The sequence below is a fragment of the Mus caroli genome, unplaced genomic scaffold (genome assembly GCF_978045245.1).
Source record: "Mus caroli unplaced genomic scaffold, Mus_caroli_1 scaffold_7, whole genome shotgun sequence".
Taxonomy (NCBI): Eukaryota; Metazoa; Chordata; class Mammalia; order Rodentia; family Muridae; genus Mus; species Mus caroli.
The window spans coordinates 56572168-56594518 of NW_028227262.1; the positions used below are offsets into that span (position 1 = coordinate 56572168).

At 45.0% G+C, this 22351-nt stretch overlaps 1 protein-coding gene across 1 annotated transcript in view; it reads left to right on the forward strand.

The window, feature by feature from the left end:
* The window catches only part of Rbsn (rabenosyn, RAB effector), a 29699-nt gene extending 11234 nt beyond the window's left edge, over positions 1–18465 (forward strand). The window contains exons 4-12 of the mRNA XM_021165605.3: positions 926–1026; positions 2399–2444; positions 2543–2704; positions 5022–5263; positions 6695–6765; positions 10915–11001; positions 11911–12013; positions 13817–13921; positions 14713–18465. Coding sequence (XP_021021264.2) covers positions 926–1026; positions 2399–2444; positions 2543–2704; positions 5022–5263; positions 6695–6765; positions 10915–11001; positions 11911–12013; positions 13817–13921; positions 14713–15861 — 2066 coding nt within the window. The 3' untranslated portion in view covers positions 15862–18465. The remainder of the gene's footprint in view (positions 1–925; positions 1027–2398; positions 2445–2542; positions 2705–5021; positions 5264–6694; positions 6766–10914; positions 11002–11910; positions 12014–13816; positions 13922–14712) is intronic.
* Positions 18466–22351: the final 3886 nt, after the last annotated feature.

The following is a 22351-nucleotide window of genomic DNA, read 5'->3' on the forward strand; positions in this document are numbered from 1 at the left end:
AGATAGATATGAATGAGTAAGAGCACCGTGTGGAGATGGTCCATAGAGGCTTCAAACAAGTACAGTACAGCCGTGGTACAGCACCGTAACCATAAGTAAAGACGTATTGTACTCCTTCAATTGCCAGGCCAGTAGGATTTACGTGTCCTCACTACAAAAAAATGAGTGTGGTAATGTATGTTTCAGATGTTTCAGATACACTGAGGTCAAATACTACTTGGTTCCATTTGTATTGGGAACATTTCTGCTAGGTCTTAGATGCTAAACTGAGGAAAGTATCCGTTTAACTGTACTAAGGGCATACATACTTACTGCTCCCTGACCCCCATTTTGAGAAAGGTTTAATATTATTGTTGTTACTACTACTACTACTATTATTATTATTACTAGTATTGATTATTTTGATTTCTCAAGATTTCTCTGTATAGACCTAGCTATCCTAGAACTCATTATGTAGATCAGGCTGCCTCTGCTTCCCACGTCCTGGGACTAAAGTAAAGGTGTGAGCCACCCCTCCCCCCCAATCCATCCTCCCACCTCTACCCCCCTTACCACCCCCCCTCCATCCCTGCTTTTGAAAAGGGACTGTTTTTATTTTGACAAAAAGCTACATTGTGTTAAGTCATAAAAGTAGTCAAGTAACTTGTCTAAAGTGACATAGAATGTATAAGAATTAAAATTTGCACTCAAGCTAATTCTAATAAGAACTTGTTTGCTATGCTTTGAGGTTTCTCATGTTGTACTTTGGGTCTCCAAGAGCCAGAGTTAACATAGTAATGAAATTCCTTTCATCTCCTTTCTAGTTATTAAAATTTTGTTAAGGTTCTAGAATCCTGATTTTTTTTTTTCCTTTACAATTCATTGAGGATCTAGAGAGGCTCCATCATAATCCTTAACATACCACTTAACTTCTTTTCCCCTTTAGGTGCTATGAGAAGCCATCTTTCTGACTTCAAAAAACATCGTGCTGCAAGAATTGACCACTATGTTGTTGAAGTCAATAAACTAATCATCAGGTTGGAAAAGGTAAATTTTGTAGTTTTATTTTGTAAGTACATATTTTGTAGAAATCCGAGTTTTGTAGCATTGTGTTAGGTAAATGATGAGTATCTGATTCTGAGAGCTGCAGAGGACATTGAGGGCAGCTGGCCTGGCTGGCCTTCCTGACGTGAATGGCTCATGCTGATAGACCTACGAAGTGCCCACCTTCCCTTTTATGCCCATCACCTCCACTTGCTGCTGTAAAACTTCTGGAGTTGTCCCAGTTAGTCACTCAGTGGGAACACTGTGTAATGTCATTTGATAATGATACAAAAGCGGTGTCCAGCTCTTGAGTATTAAGTTGGGGCTATGGCTATTGTGTGTCATGGAGCGTCTAAGGTAGTCTTTCTTATTCTGCAGTGCTAGAGTATATTTGCAGCACTACCATGATTGGCTAACACTCTGACCCTGGATACACTTGCTGTGTATCTAGATTGTGGGGCATTTTTTCACTTTTGTGGTGTCCCAGCAAATACTCTGCCACCAACTAAGTCCCAAGCTAGGGATGTTCTTTATGTGGACTTTGTGGACAGAAGTATGTGGCCAGTCTTATTTTCTTTCTTTCTTTTTTTTTTTTTTTTTTTTTTTATTACGTATTTTCCTCAATTACATTTCCAATGCTATCCCAAAAGTCCCCCATACACTCCCCCCCACTTCCCTACCCAACCATTCCCACTTTTTGGCCCTGGCGTTCCCCTGTACTGGGGCATATAAAGTTTGCATGTCCAATGGGCCTCTCTTTCCAGTGATGGCTGACTAGGCCATCTTTTGATACATATGCAGCTAGAGTCAAGAGCTCCGGGGTACTGGTTAGTTCATAATGTTGCATCTACAGGGTTGCAGACCCCTTTAGCTCCTTGGGTCCTTTCTCTAGCTCCTCCATTGGGAGCCCTGTGATCCATCCAATAGCTGACTGTGAGCATCCACTTCTGTGTTTGCTAGGCCCCGGCATAGTCTCACAAGAGACAGCTATATCAGGGTCCTTTCAGCAAAATCTTGCTAGTGTATGCAATGGTGTCATCGTTTGGAGGCTAATTATGGGATGGATCCCTGGATATGGCAGTCTCAGTCTTATTTTCTAGGAAGGCTGGAAAGTCAGGAGTTCACCATTGCTTTCAGAAGCTCCCATACCCCACCCAGTCCACCTGTTTATTGGCGAAACTGGTAAATGACAAGAGATTCCTTCTGGATATGAAACTAACATGTCCCTAATGAAATTGTTTTGATAACTAGGGTTGGGGTTGATCAGTGAGCCATAAGAAATTTGAACATACATTTCCTACTGAGTGTGAGTGGCAAAAAATATAGAGTGTCCCTCAACTGACTAACTCCATTTGGTATGTGTTTTCCCGCTTAGCTTACTGCATTTGATAGAGCAAATACTGAGACTTCAAAGATTAGAGGTAAGTCCAGACCTTTGCTTCAGTCATTCCCTTTTGGCTTTTACCCTGAAAACAACTTCAGACTGCTGAGCTGCTTTTTTTGGTTTATTCTTCCAAAGCAATAGAAAAGTCCGTGGTGCCTTGGGTCAATGACCAGGATGTCCCTTTCTGTCCAGACTGTGGGAATAAATTCAGCATCCGGAACCGCCGTCACCACTGCCGCCTCTGTGGGTCTATCATGTGCAAGAAGTGTATGGAGCTCATTGGCCTGCCCTTAGCACGTAGGTGATGTGGCTGTGGGCTTTGGGTCCTGATCTCTTTTGGGACTAGTGAGTGTGCCTAGGCCCTTGGGACCACTTGTTTAGTTAATGGCCCAGGGACTCTTCATCTACTTGTTGAGTTCATTAAACTCACTGCAGCCAAGACACTGCTAGAGCCCAAGGATATAGTGGCCTGTAACAGGCTGGTGAGCTTTTTTTCCCTTTTTTTTTTTTTTTTTTTTTTTTTCAGAAAAGGGTGTTGGATCTCCTGGAACTGGAGTTACAGATGGTTGGTTGTAAGCTACTAAATGGGTTCTGAGAACTGAACCTGGGTCCTCTGCAAGAGCAGCAAGGACTCTTAACTGATGAGCTATCTCTCTAGCCCTGAGATGTTTCTTTGTGTGTTTTTGTTTTTTGAGACAGATTTCTCTGTATCGCCCTGACTGTCCTGGAACTTGGTCTGTAGACCAGGCTGGCCTCCAACTCAGAGCTTTGCCTGTCTCTGCCTCCCAAGTTCTGGGAGTAAAGGTGTGTACCATCACTATCTGGCCCTGAGATTTTTTTCCTTTTTTTTTTTTTAAATAAAGGATCAGATAGTAACTAGTTTTTAGACTTTGTAAGGCACACGCAGTCTCTTCCCATTCTTCTTAGTTTAAAAAGAAAGGAGCAACTTCTTAACCATCTGGGTGGATGCACACTTGGGAGGCAGAATCAGAAGGTCCCAGCATAATTGATATTAGCCTGGGTTCGTAGTGAAGCTTGGTCTCAAAGTAAAACCAAACAAGCAAATGTAAAACAACCCAGGGTTAGTGGCTCCTGCCTGTAACCTCAGCACATGGGAGGCTGAGGCTGAAGAAGTATCATTAAGTTTGAGCCTGGGCTACAGAGTGAGCCTGACTCAAACCTAAAGTGAAAAGAGTAAAAAGCATACTTAGTATAAGAGCTATACAAAAACAAGTGGGAGCTAGATTGGCTTACAAGCACTATTTGAACGTTTCTGGTCTGTAAGGCATTGCCTGTTTCCCCAAGGAACTCCAGATCTAGCAGGGGAGATAGAGACTCACCCACAGTTGCTTCATAAAGGAGAGATGGGGCAGCTCTTTTTGTCACCTTTGCCTAGAAGGGCAGGTGAGGTTTTTGGAAGAAGTTTTGAAGAGTGAGCGGAGTGCCTGTCCCTCTCCCTATAAAATCTCCCTGTCACAGAAAAAAACTAGTGTCATAGATGTACTGAGCACCGTGGAGGCTCTAGGGAAAGGAAGCATGGATGTGTAGGATCTGCAAATGATGGTAGAGAAATACCTTGAAAGACAATGGTTGTAAAGGGGTGGGGGAGGGTGGTGTTCTAGACAGAGTAAAGAACATCAAGGAATCCTGGCACTCAGTAGAGCAGAGCTGAGTAGGTTTAAGGAGAGAGACTTGCAATGGGAAGTGTGCAGGACGAGGGTGAGAACAAGGCTGTAAAGTGGAGGGGGATGAGAAACTCCAGTACTTTGTGAATCAGCTGCTTACACATGGCTGATGGAAAGCTAGGGTGCAGCTCAGTGAATGAGCATCTGCCTAGCATGGTCAAGAATCTGCGGTCCATCCTTAGCACAGATTAGCAACACCAAAGAGTTCTATTATTTGTACACACCTGGCTATGAGGCCTGTGGACAACATGGGGACAAAGTCACTTTTCTCTGTCTAGTTCTTGTGTCTCCTCACTTTACATTGATATTTCCTTTCTCCTTGAGACCTACCTCCTTTCAGGATACTGTTCACCTTTCTGCTCTTGGCTTATTACCTGGGCAGAGTCTGTCAGGTGGCCTTGATGGCTATGTTAGGACTATGAGTGTAAGACACAGTTTTTACTAAACAGTAGCAGATTCCAGGGCAGCTCTGTACATAAAGGTGTTGGACAGGAGAAAAAGGAATGTGCTCCAAATGGGTAATGGGAGATTATAATGAAGGGCAGATGTTTGTTTGTGGGAGCCAGGGAAGGCTTCTAGAGAATGGAGAGTGACAACTAGATGCTAGGGACTGATATGAGGACTGCAAAGGAAAGTCTCTAGAGAGTGGATTGTTTGGGGAAATGGGGCAAAGGAGTGTGGTATAGGTATGGGATGGCCAGGTTAAGACTTATGAGCCTAAAGACAGGTTACCACAAGCTATTTGGACTTGATGACTTCTTTTCCCACCAGAGTCTCACCCCTGATGCTAGAGTAGGTTCTTCTTGTCCAGAGGTGAAGCCTGCTCTTCCTTTTTCCCAAGTCGCATCTGTGGCCTGAGTGCTACAGTTGCAGGTGTAGGATAAGTGGCTGCCGAGGGGTCACTGCTACCTGTCTGTTGCCGTTTGTAGATAAGCTCACCAGTGCCAGCAAGGACTCTCTGAGCACCCACACCAGCCCTAGCCAGTCTCCTAACAGTGTCCATGGCTCCCGCCGGGGCAGCATCAGCAGCATGAGCAGTGTCAGCTCAGTCCTGGACGAGAAGGATGACGACCGCATCCGCTGCTGCACACACTGCAAGGACAAGCTGCTCAAGCGAGAGCAGCAGATGGACGAGAAGGAGTACACGCCTGACATCGTGAAGCTCTACGAGGTGACTGACACATGCCAGGCAGATTCTAGAGAATGCTCTGGGAAGTTGTTCCCTTGAGTCATTTCCTGTCCGAGGGCCATGGTATGATTTCCTAATTAGGGCCCTGGGTGAGTCATAGAGTCATCCTGGGTGTACTAACAAACTTATTTTCCTACCTTCCCTTACCCACTTGAAAGGACGGACGCCCAAGACAAGTGGGAGGGGTGGTTGTCCTGTGCATGGCCAGGCTCTGAGGAGAAGACAGATGCATGGTTTGCAAGGATCCTGGGACACCCACTTGGGAGTTTCAGTCTATCAGCTTGAGCTTGTATGCATTTTCAGGGCTTATATGCTTTTTGCCTATCAGCTGAGAGTCTCTTCTGAGTCTCAAATGCCTTAGTCTTCATTGCCCCCAGTGATCCCAGAGCACCTAAGTGGAGGCACACTGAGAATAAGAGAAGAGGATGTGGCTCTGTGGTAGATCGCTTGTTGTAGGTTACATTTCCAGAACATTTCTAAAATTAGTTGGCATGCAAGAAGAAACAGAGTATGCAAAGAACATCTGGGTTTGGGCATGGTATTATACCCTGTAATCTCAGCACTTAGAGGCAGGCAAAGGTAGACCCCTGAGTTTGATGACAGCCTGGTTTACATACCAACTTCCTGGCTAGCCAGGGCTACACAGAAAGGCTCTATTTAAAACAAATGAGAATAAATGAACAAAAGGTGGAAAGGAAGAAAATCCTTAAGGAATGGGGCTAGGTCAGCCTCCTAATGACCAGGTGACATGTCCATGCGGACTGAGGAGAACTAGCCTGGGAGACAAATGGGGAAGTGAAGGATACTGGGAATGGGGAATCTGCCTAGGCAGAGAAAACAACTTGAGCAAAAACTTAAACAAGGGAGAGTGCGCATACTCAGTGATCACTGCATGGCCACCAAACATCTTTGCAGGTCATGATGGCTGCTTCTGTACTGCCATGTCATATTATCACTGCCAGAGGTGGTGTCAAACCAGTTCTGAGCTGCAGCTGTAGCTATCCTCTATCCTGCATGGAGTTTGAGACCTAGTATCTCTTTTTTGTAGCTAGCCATTATGTATACTTACCTACTTTTTGAAGAGAGCCCTGGCAGTGCCATGTGCTGGTATCATTGGCTGGCGTCACCTGGCAGAACACAGTGGCTGATTCCTCTTCCCTGTCTAGACACATCACACTCTGACAGGCAGCCTCTCAAAAACATCTGGTCAAAGGGTCACCCTGTGTTTATGCTTGGAAAATAGGGAACTAACGATCCATAAGGGAACTAACAATAAGGGAGTATAAAGCAAAACAAAACAAAAACCCCAGTGTTTTAAAAGTGCCCTTTTATATACGTCTCTGATATAGGGTGGCTTCTAGGTCATAGTTTCTGTCTCCAGTGCAGTACTCATCTCTTCTCTTTTGTTCTTAGAAACTTCGGCTTTGCATGGAGAAAGTTGACCAGAAAGCTCCCGAATACATCAGGATGGCAGCATCTTTAAAGTAAGCCACTCCTCTGTTTTTTCTGAACCAGTGGTGAATATGACCTGGCTGGGGAGGCCGAGTCTTCACTAGCTGACAATGGAGATCGGTATCTTTTTACTTTTTTTTCCTTCTTTGGTGCTAAGAATGGAATGGAGCTTTCTCCATGTTTAGCACATGTTCTGCCAAGAAAATAGAATCTTAACTCTGACTTTTCACGTTTGTACATCAGTGGACACATGATATTTGTAAAGATACTGACCATGTTCAGGGTTAGGTCCATTCCGAGTTAATGGATTTGGCAAGGGCCTCAGACCAGAAGTGGCACTACTCACTGGAGTACTTGCAAACAGATGAGGAAGGGCAACCTATCTTCTGCCCAGCTTGCCACGGTGCCTCTTAACAATGATTGTAATGTCAGGCTTACAGCAGGCATTTCCTTTTGCGCACAGGCGGGCACACAGAGCCACTGGACAGATGTAGCCTGTCTTGAGTTTCTTTTCTAAAGTTAAGATGTGGTTCATATACGTTTTATTGAACAGTTCAGTGATTTTCATGATAGTGTCATCACAAGATTGCTCAGTTGTCACTACCATCTTTTTTTTTTTAATTAGATCTTTTCATCATTTATATTTCAAATGCTATCCTGAAGGTCCCCCTATATCCTCCCTCCCCCCCCACTGCCTTGCTCCCCTCCCGCCCTGGCATTCCCCTGTACTGGGGCATATAAAGTTTGCAAGACCAAGGGGCCTCTCTTCCCAGTGATGACCGACTAGGCCATCTTCTGCTACATATGTAGATAGAGACACGAGCTCCGGGGGGTACTGGTTAGTTCATATTGTTGTTCTACCTATAGGGTTGCAGACCCCTTCAGCTCCTTGGATACTTTCTCTACCTCCTCCATTGGGGGCTCTGTGTTCCATCCAATAGAAGACTGTAAGCATCCACTTTTGTATTTGCCAAAGTTACTACCATCTTAATTCCAAACATTTTTATCACTCTGGCAAGTAACGTCAGACCTGTAAGCAATTTGCCATCTTCCTAGCAATCATGGATCTGTCTGGATTTGTCAGTATGTGACATTTGATGTATTATCTTTTGTGTCTGAATAATTTTAGGTACATCAATGTTTTCAACATTCACCCATGTTGTAGCATGTACCACGCTATTGCCCTTGTATTAAGATTTTATAAATTTAATTATGAACTTTGTTTATTCATTTGTCAATTGATGTTTATTCGGGTCCTCCCCTAATTTTAACTATTATGGATAACATACTTTTTAATTTTTCTGTTTTTGAGATACCTTCTCATGTAGTTCAGGCTGGTCTCAAACTCACCCTGTAGTTGAAACTGGCTTTGAGCTTCTGATCTTCCTGTCTTCAACTCCAAGTACTAGGACTACAGACATAAGCTGTCTTAGTTAGGGTTTTACTGCTGTTAACAGACACCATGACCAAGGCAAGTCTTATAAAAAACAACATTTACTTGGGGCTAGCTTACAGGTTCAGAGGTTCAGTCCATTATCATCAAGGTGGGAGCATGGCAGCATCCAGGCAGGCATGGCGGGGGCAGAACTGAGAGTTCTGAGTCTTCATCCAAAGGCTGCCAGTGGAAGACTAGCAAGCCTCCAGGCAACTAGGGTGAGGATCTTAAACCCACACCCACAGTGACACAGCTACTCCAACCAGGTCACACCTATTCCAACAAGGCCACACCTCCAAATGGTGCCACTCCCTGACCCAAGAATATACAAACCATCACATAAGCCAACATGACTGGCCAGGAATAGAACACCTTTCATAATTGTGTGTGAGTGTGTACATACACATGTTCATGTGTATATATAGGAGTATAACTTAAGCTAGGTTTTATGGTAACTCTGCATTTAATTTTTTGAGAGACTGAAAAATTATGTTCCTGTGTGGGTATTTCTTCCCTCTGGAATTTTATAATTTTTTCCACCCCCTGGCTAACACTTGTGGCCATCACCTATTTCTTACGTATTTACGTATGTATGGTGCATATGTTTATGATATGTGCAGGCTCATGCATCCATGACTAGTGTCACCTCTTCACATTCCCTGGCTGGTGGGGACAGCCCATCCTGAGCACATTTCCAAATGGTAAACTTCCAGTGCTCCTCCAGAGACTAGCTTTCCTGGGTTTCACGTCACTTCATTTACTCACTGAGCAGATGCTCTGTGAGCATTAATTAGTTCTGTGCCACACACCATTCTCCTTCCGTTCTGATTGAGGGAGCAGACAGACATGATGCCTATCTCGTGGACCATCATCAAGGGAGCAAGAGTTGAACAGGCTAACTCCAGCATGACAGTGCCCCTGAGGAAGTAAGAGTAACATGGTGGAGACTGTGAGAGTGATTTCAGGCCTCAGATAACTATGATTTTCTATGAGATACTAGCTACTTAAGAAGCTGAGACAGGATCCCCAAAGCTGAGGAGTTCAGCATGTTCCATTTAAAAAGAAAAACAAAATCCAAACCAGACAAAGCCTCCCCACCCTCCATCCCCCCTTCTTTTTCTTCATTTCTTCAAGACAGGGTTTCTCTGTGTAGCCCTGGCTGACCTGGATCTTGCTCTGTAGAACAGGCAGAGACCTTGAACTCAGAGATCAACTTGCCTCTGTCTCCCGAATTCTGGGACTAAAGGAGTGCACCACCACCACCTGGCTCTTACTTCTAGTCTCCTGGTTTTTGTAAATTTTGTGGTTGAAAGATGGTGTAGCTACTGTATTGAGTTCTCCAATGATAGAACACTCCATTTTTTTAAAGCCAGAATTGTTTTATACACAGTACATTTGGTAATGCTTACTTTGATGGCAGCTGCCTCCCATAAAGAGTTGAGTAGCTAGCTGATAATGAGACTGATTGCAGCTGGTTAGAGCTGAGAAAGCTGCTGAGCTGTGCTCATGGCCAAAAGTTCATCACCAAGAGTATGGAAAAGAGCCGGGCAGTGGTGGCACATGCCTTTAATCCCAGCACTTGGGAGGCAAAAGCAGGCAGATTTCGGAGTTCAAGGCCAGCCTGGTCTACAGAGTGAGTTCCAGGAGACACCCACTCAAAAAACCAAAAAAAAAAAAAAAAAAAAAAAAAAAAGAAAAGGAAAGCCATTATTGTGGCACTTGGGGTTGGGGTTTAGCAGTCAGGCAAGCTTGGGTGACAAGCTTACAAATAAATAATTATAATGCATAAGATGATGATTCTGTCCTCTGAGGTAAGCTGCATCTGATCTTTTCTGATATCGCTTCTCCACCCTGGGTAGTTAGTCCCACTCTGCTGGACTTGGAGTCTAGGTTTTCTCCTGTATGGAGCAGTTTGTGTGTGTGTGTGTGTGTGTGTGTGTGTGTGTGTGTGTGTGTGTGTGGTGTCAGTGTGGGGCAGTTGTGTGTGTGTGTCAGAGTGTGGGGCAGTTGTGTGTATTGAGGCAGAGTGTGGGGCAAGTGTATGTGTGTGTGTGTGTGTGTGTGTGTGTGTATGTGTGTGTGAGTGAGGCAGATTATGGAGCAGTTGTGTGTGAGGTAGAGTGTTGGGTAGCTCAGGATTCCCGCCCACTGCATAGTTACTCTTCTTAAGCAGTAGCTGAGTTTAAAAAGCCAAGCGACTTCCAGCTCTTGTATGGTTTCATTGGCTCATTTACTAAGTCACTTTATGCATCCTATGAGATACAGTGAGAGATTGCTCAGGAAAAGTGAGTCAGAGTGAACTCAGCTGCATTTGTTCTGTTGAGCCTAAGAGCTGGTGTTTGAGGGCTGGAGCTACGGCTCAGTAGTTAAGAACATGTCCTGCTGCTTCTTCCTGAGTTCGGTTCCAGGTGGCTCGTAACCTCACAAACTCCTGTAACTCCAGCTCTAGGAGATCTGACATTTTTTGCTTCCAAAGGCATATGTACCCACACCCATACACATGCCTAAAAATAGTAAAATAAACCTTAAAAATAAAACCAAACCAAGTGGTTCTCAGAGACCTGGGCAGTGGCCTGTCCATGAAGTGTCTGCACAGTAAAATGACTTCTGCATGATTACTGCATTGTCTCCATGATCTAAAATGCCTTAGAATTAACCACCTGTCTCTGAGACCTTAAACACTGTGCTCCCAAGCTAGCACCATGAAACTTAGGGCAAACATTTAACATTTATGATTTCTCCTTAGTGCTGGGGAGACGACCTACAATCTGGAGCATGCCAATGACCTTCGAGTGGAGGTGCAGAAAGTATATGAGCTAATAGACGCTTTAAGGTAAAGTTGGCTAGGTCACATTTCTTCTGGTGGCTAATGGGAAAGAGGTGATGTTTTGATGACAAAGTGGTGGGGTGTAGATTTGGGCTACTCATTGGTGAATGTGAGAACACTGAGGAGGGAGGGGGCCTGCTTTGTTATTTACTATAGCTCTGTAGCTTCTGGTTAAAGATTTGGAGTGCTTAGGGTAGGGTGTAAGTCAGAGATCAGATATTTTCCTAACATGTACAAGGGTCTGGGTTCTGTTCCTAGCACACAAGGGACCAAAGAAGATTTCTGATGATCATTAGTAATTAAGAGATAGGAGCTGGCTGCTCTATGCTGAACTACCAATGTGCCTGTCCTCATGGGACAGGTCAGAGTTAGCACTTCCTGTTTCATAGAAGAGGATCTTTGGGGCCGAGCAGTGGTGGCGTATACCTTTAGTCCCAGCACTTGGGAGGCAGAGGCAGGTGGATTGCTGAGTTCGAGGCCAGCCTGGTCTACAGAGTGAGTTCCAGGACAGCCAGGGCTACACAGAGAAACCCCGTATCGAAAAAACAAACCAAAACAAACAAAAAAAAAAAAAAAAAAAAAAGAGGATCTTTGATACAAACCCAGATTCTTTGCCTGGCTGAGGTCTTGAACATTTAAAGACAGTGACAGCAAGGCATGAGGTATGGGTTTTTAGCTGCCACACCTGTGCTCACCTGGGAAAGTAGACTTTCCCATATGGCCTTTTCTGTGACCATATTTCTGTGCTATGCTAGAATAGCCAGAGGGAAAGGAATGGGCCTTGCTATGAAGGATACTTCAGTTTCTTCTATGTTGTTCCACATCCTCATGGTACAAAAGCCTGGCAGCTCCAGAGACTTCACTGTTTCTGAGGTTGGCAGCACCCGTTACACCGATGCCTTTGTTCCAATATAGTAAGAAGATCTTAACCTTGGGTTTGAACCAAGACCCTTCACCACATCCAAACACTTTGCGGCTACAGAGAATGATCAGATACTCAGCTACATTATTTGTGCAGGTAAAGCCATGCTGGGGTGACATAAGTGTGTGGCTTGCTTGTTTTCTGTTGATACACTTTTTATTTCTTAAAATTATGAATTCCACATTTGGAGAAAAAGCTAAAACCTAGGTAAAAGTAAAGATACTTTTTAAACATTTTTACAACTTCATGCATGCATACAGTTCTTGTGGCCATATTCACCCCCATTAGCCACTCTCATCCCCTTTCATTCCTGCTGATTCCAGCTTCCCAGCTAGTCTCTCCCTGCTTCATTCCTTTGTGTGTGTGTGTGTGGGGGGTGCCTAGTGTTTTTTGTTTTTAGATTTTACTTTAGATTGTGTGTATGTGTGTCTGTGTGGGGGCTGATGCATATGTGAGTGCAAGTGGTCTGGAATCCACAGAGTGCATTGGATCCCCTGGGTCTGAAGTCACAGACAATGTTGTGAGCTGCTAAATGTGGGGCTGGGAATGAAATTCAGGTCCTTGTCACTCCTGAGCCATCTCTACAGCCACAGGTCTTGTGCTTAAAATAGCTCTTAATCCTCTGTCTCCAGTACAATTGTTCTTCATTCTGGTATATTTTCTTTCTTAATTTCTTTTACTCTATATTTTTATATGCAATTTTTATAATTGCATATAAAATATAATATAAATATTATATTTTAAAATATAATATAAATAGTTCATTGCATTAGCTTTCTCATTACTGTGATAAAATACTTGATAAACTTAAGGAAGACTTTATTTGAGTCACTTTGAAATCTGCCTAGGTGGAGTCATGGTGGCAGGAGAGGAGAAAACTGGTTATGTTGTGTCTGCAGTTAAGAGGCAGGGAGAGGTGAGGTTGGTACTCAGCTTTATTCATCCCAGAACCCACCCACACCAGAGTGGGTCTTCTCACCTCACAGTTTTCTGGAAAGACCCTTTGGACACACCCAGAGGTGTGTTTCTATTCTAAATGCACTCAAGTGGATAAGGAAGAGCATCCCTCACAGATATTCCTGCAACTCTGTGTCCTGTTTTAATCACTGAATCTTCTATGCTTGTTTTGGCCATGGAATGCTACTATGTCTCTGTCTGATATCATTTATTGAACCATTTGGGGATTTGATGGATTCTAATTTTGCTATTAGTGATAAGTGGTATTTTCTCATCAGGGACTCTTTCTGGGCCATTGGCTAATGGTTCAAGAGCAGCAGACTAAATGTAGGTGACTAGATCTGAGTTGCATTTCTCTACCTCTGATGTCTTATGCATTGTTAGAGTCCCTGGATAACTTGGATGCAAGTAGTTGTAAGGGAACCCCTCTCTCCTGGCAGTTGTTTCTTGCTCATATCATCTTAGGAAGGCCAGGAATTTTCATTAGTTTTTTGAGTCCTGTCAATTTTTTGAAGTTTGATGACTTTTGGCCTCCATCTTCCCTCCAGGAGGGGATATTTCCACTGGTAGAATATGAATACATAGCAACAAATTACTAAAACGTGATATGTTAGAGAGTAGGGAGAGATCTAAGGGTGGTAATTAAAGAAAAGGGGCACCAGGGACTGTTGGGGTCTAGGTAGATGTGGGTGAATGAGCTCAGGGCACAGCCTCAGAAAGAAGCTGGCACAGGCCTGGGGGACATCTTCAGATCTGATGCCACTATCTCATAAGGAAAAGGCAGGGGCATCTGAAAGGTGACTGCCAACTAGCACGCATGTCTTTTCTGTCAATGGTTGGAGTGGCGGAGTGCCTTACCCTAAGTGTATAAGGCTTAAGGTCCAATTTTTCTCCCCACTTCTCCAAAACACTTAAGTCTAAATTGTCTATTACTCTCCTCAGGAAAAGTTACTGGGTTTGATGTCACTGCCAACCAAAGAACAGTTTGAAGAACTGAAAAAGAAAAGGAAGCAGGACCTGGAGCAGAAGAGGACCGTGGAGAGACAGGTGCGTGGGGTTCAGGTACCTGGTGGCTTCTGTGTCCCTGCCCTCATACCCTATCCATTGGCTGCTGAGGCTTCCCTTCCCTCATACCTTACCCATTGGCTGCTGAGGCTCTCCCTCTCAAGCTGGCTTCTGTTATGGCCTAAGAAAAACAGCTGACTTCTCACTGAGTCCTGTTTTATTTAGTATTTGTGCTGATGTTCTCCTGTCTAGACCACCACAAGGACTGGTAGTTTTCCCTCTGTTAGGCTTGCAGGAAAGTTCAGGAGAAGACCTTGGAATGCGAACTGTTAAACAGACAGTAGAGGTGCAGTAGTACACGCTTGTATCCCAGCCCTCAAGAAGCTGAGACAAGAAGATTTTAAGTTCCAGTCCAGCTTGTTTGCACTACATAGTGAGGCTATACCTTTTACAAGAAAATGAGGGTGCTGTTTTAAACTTCAGGGATAGAATACTTGCTCAGCATGCTTGAGGCCCTGGGTTCTACCCCTAGCACTACAAAACCCAAAATGAAAACAGAAAAAAAGTATGTATATTTTAGTATTATCTGAAATTCTAACCTTGATGGAGATATAGGTGACAGTCTTTGGAAGTTTAAGAAGAGTATATAGCTGATGAAACTAAGAGGGAAGGAATCTTTTCAACTCATATTGCCTTATTTTTGAAATCTAAGCCTGCCCGTGTTTCAACAGTTGAATTATCTTAGTGTTGCTGAGACCATAGCGGGTAGCAGACAGGGATGGCTGCTGGCCTGGTAACCATGGTGACGCTGGTGATGTGGAATGTCTCTGCAGGCTGCTCTGGAGTCCAGGCGGAAGCTCGAGGAAAGACAGAGTGGTTTGGCATCTCATACAGCCAATGGGGACGTGAGGTCTCTTCCAGGCATCCCTGCCCCCTTGCGAAAGGCTGAGGGCTGGCTCCCGCTGTCAGAAGGTCAGGGACAGAGTGAAGATCCTGACCCTCTCCTCCAGCAGATCTATAACATTACATCGTTCATCAGGCAGGCCAAGGCTGCAGGCCGCACAGATGAGGTGCGCACACTTCAGGAGAACCTGCGACAGCTGCAGGATGAGTATGACCAGCAGCAGACTGAGAAGGCCATTGAGCTGTCCCGGAAGCAGGCCGAGGAGGAGGAGCTGCAGCGGGAGCAGCTACAGATGCTCCGCAAGCGAGAGCTTGAACGAGAACAAGAGCAGTTCCTGGCAGCATCCCTGCAAACACGGACTCGTGTTCTAGAACTCCGAGAAGTTATACCCTTCCAATTGGAGGCCAGCCGAGGGCCTCACATTGATCTCTCCTATTCCTTGGATCAGGACTCCTCCCCAGTTCAGAGCAGCACAGCTCCTGATACCCTTACACCTGGCTCAGCTCTAGCACCCATGCACTTGTGGTCTGGGCCCCCAGCCCTTGGCCAGGAAACACTCCCTCAGAGCACCATGTCACAGCAAAGTGATAAGGCCTCATTCAACCCGTTTGATGAAGACGACCTCTCCAGCCCTACAGAGGGTGCTATCAGCCCTGCTGCTGTAGAGGCTTTCCTGGGCCCTCCAGCTGCTGTCACCAAAGAATACAATCCTTTTGAGGAAGATGCTGAGGAAGAGGAGGTGGCAGAGTTGGGGGCAGGAAATCCCTTCACTGACCCGGACAGTCCAGCACCCAACCCTTTTGATGAGGATGACCGTCCCAGGCCTGCCAGTCCAGCCCCCCCTGGAAACCCTTTTGAAGAGTGCCCCTGCACCAACCCTTTCGAGGTCGACAGTGATAATGGCATGGAAGCCGAGGAACACATCGAGGAGGAGCTGCTCCTGCAGCAAATTGACAACATCAAGGCTTATATCTTTGATGCCAAGCAGTGTGGGCGAATGGACGAGGTTGAGGTTCTGACAGAGAACCTCCGGGAGCTGAAGTGTACCCTGGCTAAGCAGAAGGGGGCCCCTAATTGACAGCAATGGGCAGGAACTGGGCAGAGTCTTGGGCAGCAGGATATCAAGTGGGAGGCGGAGATGGGCAGGCATCTGAACACACACAGGTTGGGGTGGGAACAGTAGTCTCTTACTGTGCACTTTGAGACATTTCCACTACAGTTGAGCAAGAACAGGAAAAACAATCGGCATTCATGTGCTGGTTTTTCTGTATTCTTTTTTTTTAATGAAGTGTTCCCTTTTCAGGGGACTTTACCATTTTATTGTCAAGATACAGCTCTGTTGGGCCAAGGCAGAGATGGCTCCTGGGCACCTCTTAGTCCATTTTCTGCAGACTGTTGTTGGTCATTATGCAGTATTATAGGGCAGCCCTTGACAGGCCCTTCCTATAGCCAGGATAGGCAGGGCTCTAGCAGAAGTCTGTCCTGACTTGGTTGTTCCCTTTCAGCACATCACTTAGGGAGATACTGCTGTGAAGCCCAGTGGGACCAGGGCCTCTTTATGGATGGCAGGAATGTTGCCAGTGTTGTCCCCTCCCAGTTAAAGGAAGTAAAATTCCCAAGTGTGAGGGTAGTGGGCTGGTGGTGTCAGTGTGAGCTTGACTTTGAGATAGTAGCGTTCAACTTTCTGGTGGATGTTATGGTTTCTACTTGTGCAGTTGTCTGATCCCCTGGGAACCTCCCTCCAGGACGTTGGTAGAATGGCCGTTCTGTAGGTCACATTCAAGGGCCTGCTGATGTGGAATTGTGGCTGGGAAGCTTCTGTGGAGTATTAGCAGGTGATGGACACTTCTGAGTCAGGATGATTCTAGTAACTTCCAAGGCCCTCCAGTCAGCCCTCTTCCTTGTGGTTTATCCCGACCTGGGAAACTGGTAGGATGTACTGAGAAATGGAAATATTTGAGGCACAGCCTGAGACCATTCCACAGCCCTGAAGTACTTGAACTCTTGATAGAAAACAGAAAGGGAAGTTATGTAGCTTAGTACTTTGGTTTACAGGAACAGATCCATTGACAGATGACCTTGTAAGATTCTTGGTGTGCTCAGCTCTGGGTAATTTCTTTGGTGATGATACTCTTTAGCTAATGGACAAGAACTGTCCACTAGTCACTTTCCCCTCAGCTTTCTCTGGGCCATGCCTTTTGTTGGTCACTGGTGTATAAGCTGAAAGTCTTCTGTCACATCCTGGTGAAGATCCATCTTGGTGGTAAGAATGCTATCTGGGTGCAAGGATCTCTACTTTGGCAGCTTTAACCCCAGCTCATTAGTACATGTTGGGGCTTTGGCTGGATAGAGAGCCCTGTATGGGGCTATGGGAAGGGCTGGAGAAGGAGGGAGGGATGAACCCTTTGAGTTCTGCTGACAGGTGTTTTCTGGCCTGCTAGTAGATTACCAGCCATTTGCCAGCTCTGTTGGTGTCATGGGCTGTTCTGGAAGGTAGGCAGCCTGGCATTTTATATTACCTGGGGCAGGCTACCTCTTTCTAAAGCCCATTCTCCAGGCATGCCCACCATATCATCTGCCCTGCTTGGTCTGCTTTTGTGTCATGGAAAAAGAGGCAGTGCTAACACAAGAATGAAGCTGAATTCTGGTTTCCACCATTACTTTTCCAGACTCAGATCAGGTGTTTAGGGTGGTACAACTGTAGACAATGCTTTTCTTATAAGACTGGGTTTCTTAATTAGCCAGTGAGTGACTTGATGGGCAGTAGTGGCACATGCCTTTTATCCCAGCACTTGGGAGGTAGAGGCAGGAATTTCTGAGTTCCAATCCAGCCCGGTCTACAGAGTGAGTTCCAGGACAGCCAGGGCTACACAGAGAAACCCTATCTCAAAAAAATAAAAATAAAAAATAAACAAAAATAAAAATTAAGAAAAAAATTATCTAGTGACTTATTAAATGTACTTCTTTCTGGAACTCACCCCAGGTAGCAGTCTGACTGAGAGCATGGAGAAAACAAATGCTTTTAAACAGCAGTGTTTTAAAATCCTGACTGACTGACTGTTAAACCGAGTGAACCCAGATCCCAGAGGTTTTCCTGAGTTTCTCATTGAATTCCTCTTTGACCATATTCTGAAAGTCAGACATAACACGAGAGACTTGTCTACCCCTTGTCTGGATCACCTCCCAGAATTCATGCAGGTCAGAGTTGGTTTGCAGAGGGTGTTTGGCCAGTGAGTGAACCACAGTGCCAGCTTCTTACCGTGGGTGAATACTTGATGATTCCCAAGGACGGAGCACGTCCTTGATAAGGTGTTGGCAGACCCCTTAGGTGTAGGTCCTGTTCCTAGTGAGGGGCTTCTTGCTTATTCCCTTCTAACAACACTAAGGAATTGGAGCCTTATCACTGCACTTACCACATATCATGTCTTTGTCGTCAGATAGTAAAACCTCTTTCTAAGTCATCATGAGCCATGTTGCATAGCTATGCCATGCGGTTCAAATTGTGGAATTGGCCTCGGTACGAGGTCAGACTAGAGGAGCTCGGTGTACTGGTAATCATGATGACTGTCAGCAAGATGGTCATTAATGCGCATGCACTACACTGGGGCCTTGTATCAGAGGCTTTTATTAAAAACATTAAAATATCATTTATGTAAGGCTTTTATTAAAAAAATAACATGTTCATGGCTGGGCTTGTGTGTGCTTAAAACGTCCCTTCACTTCCTTTTTGTAATGTGTGTGAATGTTTGCATGTGCACATGGAGGGGTGTGTGTGTGAGTGAGTGAATGTTTGCATGTGCACGTGGAGGGGTGTGTGTGTGTGTGAGTGAGTGAATGTTTGCATGTGCACGTGGAGGGGTGTGTGTGAGTGAGTGAATGTTTGCATGTGCACATGGAGGGGTGTGTGTGTGTGAGTGAGTGAATGTTTGCATGTGCACGTGGAGGCCAGAGGACAACCTTGGGTATTAGTCTTAGGAAACCCATCCGCCTTTTAAGCAGGGTTTATCATCCTGAAGCTTTCCAGTTAGGCTAGACTGGCTGGTCATCGAGTCTACAGTCCTATCCCCACCTCCCACCAGAAACGGAAGCTCGGAGGGGTGAGGGGGCCTGGGGCTTGCATTTGCACCAGGCACTGGTACATTTCACACTTTACCTCAGCTCTGCCAACAGGTCTGTGATGTGTTGTTTGACAAAGAACAGATTGGATACTTACAACTCATTTTGCCATCAGTATTTAGGTGGGTTTGGGTTGGCTCAGGAATGGTGAAGAGGGAAGGGCTCAGCTATTACATAGACCAAAGAGACAACAGCTGAACAATCTGGAAAGAAGTTAGGTGCCGCTAAATGGGTTTCTACAGTGACTTCATCTGGGCCTGGAGCCCAGGTCTGTCTGATTTGGGACCCCAGGCTGTTTGTGTGGGCTGCTGGGTGTCTCCTGTGGATGCAGTATCTGTGACAAGACTTCAAGACCTGCAGCTTCCCCAGAAGCCTAGCAGAATTTATTTGAGTACACTGTCACTGTCCTCAGACACACCAGAAGAGGACATCAGATCCCGTTACAGGTGGTTGTGAGCCACCATGTAGTTGTTGGGAATTAAACTCAGGACCTCTAAAAGAACAGTCAGTGCTCTTAATCTTGCCTAGCAGAATCTTAATCACTTAAAGATCTTAATCACTTAATGATTTCAGTTGCTACATCTTTCAGAAGTTGTCAGTCTTCTTACAAGCAGCAGCTGGCTTGAAGGAAAACCAGTAACCTTTCTTGGAGCCATTAGGAAACTGATTTGCAGGGCTCAGTTTCCTCCCAGCACCTGCAGTGGTGAGTTCAGAGTAAGCCAAGATCTGATGGCTGCAGGAGAACCCATGACTAGTAGGAATACCAGTAGTAACTTAGTTTTTGTTATTGGGCTGTGAGTGAGGATAGGGCCTGTACATACTAGGCATATGCTCTACTACTGAGTTATAGTGCTAGCTTTTTATTTTGCAACAGGGTTGAGTTTGAATTTGGTTTGTAGCCCATGCAGGCCTTGAACTTGTGATCCTTCTGTTTCAGTCTCCAGAGTTTCAGGGATCACATGTTTGCATGATCAAGCCTGGTCAATAGCCTTGGGGAGTCCTGGAGCCTGACTGTCCATTAGGCACAGTGAGGACCTGCTTCCTGCAAAGGCCGTTCCTCGTTAGTTCTAATGGTGAGCACTGAGAAGGCCCCTCCTATAGCTGTGGCAGAGGAATTCTGTAACCAGAGTATCCTAGCAAAGCCTTCTGAAAATGAAGAGACTTCACAAAACGTACTTATCTGGTCTAACATATTGTCCCCACCCAGTTCCCTGTTGCCTTCTTTGAGTGAGAAGTAGGGAAATAAGAAACACATGCAGGTCATGGCTGGAGACAGCCTAAGATCATAGAATACATCCCTCTTTACCTTATATTCCCCTGGGGATCCAGGATAGATAGTAAGAGGATCACAGCAGCAAGAGACTGCAGAGGAGGAAGCAGAAACTCCAGGCTTCTGACACCTATAGCTACAGCAAACAGTCCTCACACTAGAGACTTTGATACCTTAGTTTCTACTCCCCTCAGCCAATTACTCAAAATGGTTAGAAGCATCCTAAAAGGTAAGCAAGCGACACAACTAGACTCATGTCAGAATTGCCAGACAGTAAACTTCACTGCAGGTTATGCATTACAGAAACATGTAAGCAAACATGTAAGAACAGTTGGATGGCTGGTAGTGCTTTGAGTGTTTGTATGCTGTTTGTTGGTTTGTTAGTTTGTTTGTTTGTTTTTCTAAATAAAATTTCATTCAGTTTTACCAATGAATACTTGAGCCAGATGCTGGGGTGAAAGCCTGCTGGCTCAGAGGCAGAGAAAGCACCCAGTTGACCTTCCTCCTCAGCCAGTCTCCCAGAAGGAATGCCCCTCTCTCACACAGTCTCAAAAACTCCCTTAAATGAATATCCCTTCCTTCTATCTTCTGTGTGTCCTTCTGTCTGTCCTCCGGACTCCTTTTTACTGTCATAGTTTTCTCTTAATAATCCTATGTCCACTTCCTGTTAATTGGCTGTTCCTCCTCTTGATCTATGGTTGACTTTATTTAATCCCGTTTACAGTATTGAAGCAGAAAGCTCTTGGATTAAAGGTGTGTGCTGAGACTGAGCCATACCACAACTAAAAAAGGTTTCTCCAGTAAGTAACACCATTGTGGGGTTCACAGTGTCATCAGATCCCCTGCAGCCGCCTGCTGCACTCTCGGGGGTATGCTCTAGGAGCTTATTTCTTCCTCTTCAGACATGTAGTTCTAGCTGAAGCTTATTAGTGATGTAGTTGCATAGATGCAGGCGAAACACTCATACATAGGGGCTGGAGAAATGGCTCAGTGGTTTAGAGCACTGACTGTTCTTCCAGAGGTCCTGAGTTCAATTCCCAGAACCCACATGGTGGCTCACAACCATCTGTAATGGAATCCGATGCCCTCTTCTGATGTGTCTGAAGACAGCTACAGTGTACTCATAAATAAAATTAATAAATCTTTTTAAAAATATAGACATAAAGTAAAAAAAAAAAAAACTAAAACAGTTTACAATTTGGTAGCTGGGGAGATGGCTTCGTGGGTAAGAGTACTTGAGGATCAGAGTTCTGATCCCAGGATCCATGTAAAAATCTAGGTGAGATCATCTGTGCCTGTAACCCCAGAAGTGTGGGTTACAATCCCAATTGCTGGAGCTTACTAAGAGAACAGAAATACAGCAGGACACTTTTCCCCCAGCCTTCATGTGTGTGCACAGGACATGTCTAGAATCGTTGGATTATGTGAGCAGAAGAAAGAACACTTAAGTTTTGAAAAAAAATACTAGAATAAAAGATTAACAGATGAAAAATGCTCTAATGGGCTTATCAGTAGACAGTTCATCTATGAAGCCGGGTAAGTCAGTTGAAAATTTACATAATTACAAAGGGAAAAATTCTTGAGACTCCTGTAGAAAAATTAATTTCAGCCATAAACAGCGATTAAAAATTACAGTATGTGGGGCTGGAAAAATGGCTTAGCAGTTCAGTGCACTTGTTGCTCTTGTAGAGTTCCCACATGGCAGTTCACAACTCTCTTTAAGGTCAATTTCAGGGGACCCAACGCCCTCTTCCAGCCTCTGCGGGCACAGCCACAACACAGGCAAAACAGTAAGGTAAAAATAAATCCTAAAAAAAAAAAAAAAAAAAAAAAAAAATTACAGTGCAGAGTGACATGTTGATTGTTGACTTGCCATATTTGTCACAACCACTCTTAATAAGCGAAAGACCCCCTCCTCTAAGCAGAGTCCTTTAGAGCAGACCCTGACGCGCCATAGCAAGCCACTCTTTCCTCCTTTGCAAATCAGTTTCCCCTTTGAATCAATAGCGACTTTTCCGTCGAGCTCTTCACTTCAGAACTGGAGATCTTGGGAGAAGATAATTGGTTTCTGTGAAGACAAAAAACGGCAGGTTGATTCCCAACACTGAGGCGGCTGCGAGCCCGGGCCCAAACTACGAGTCCCAGGCTGCCCCGCGGCCGCGCTGGCCGCCGGGAAGTGCCT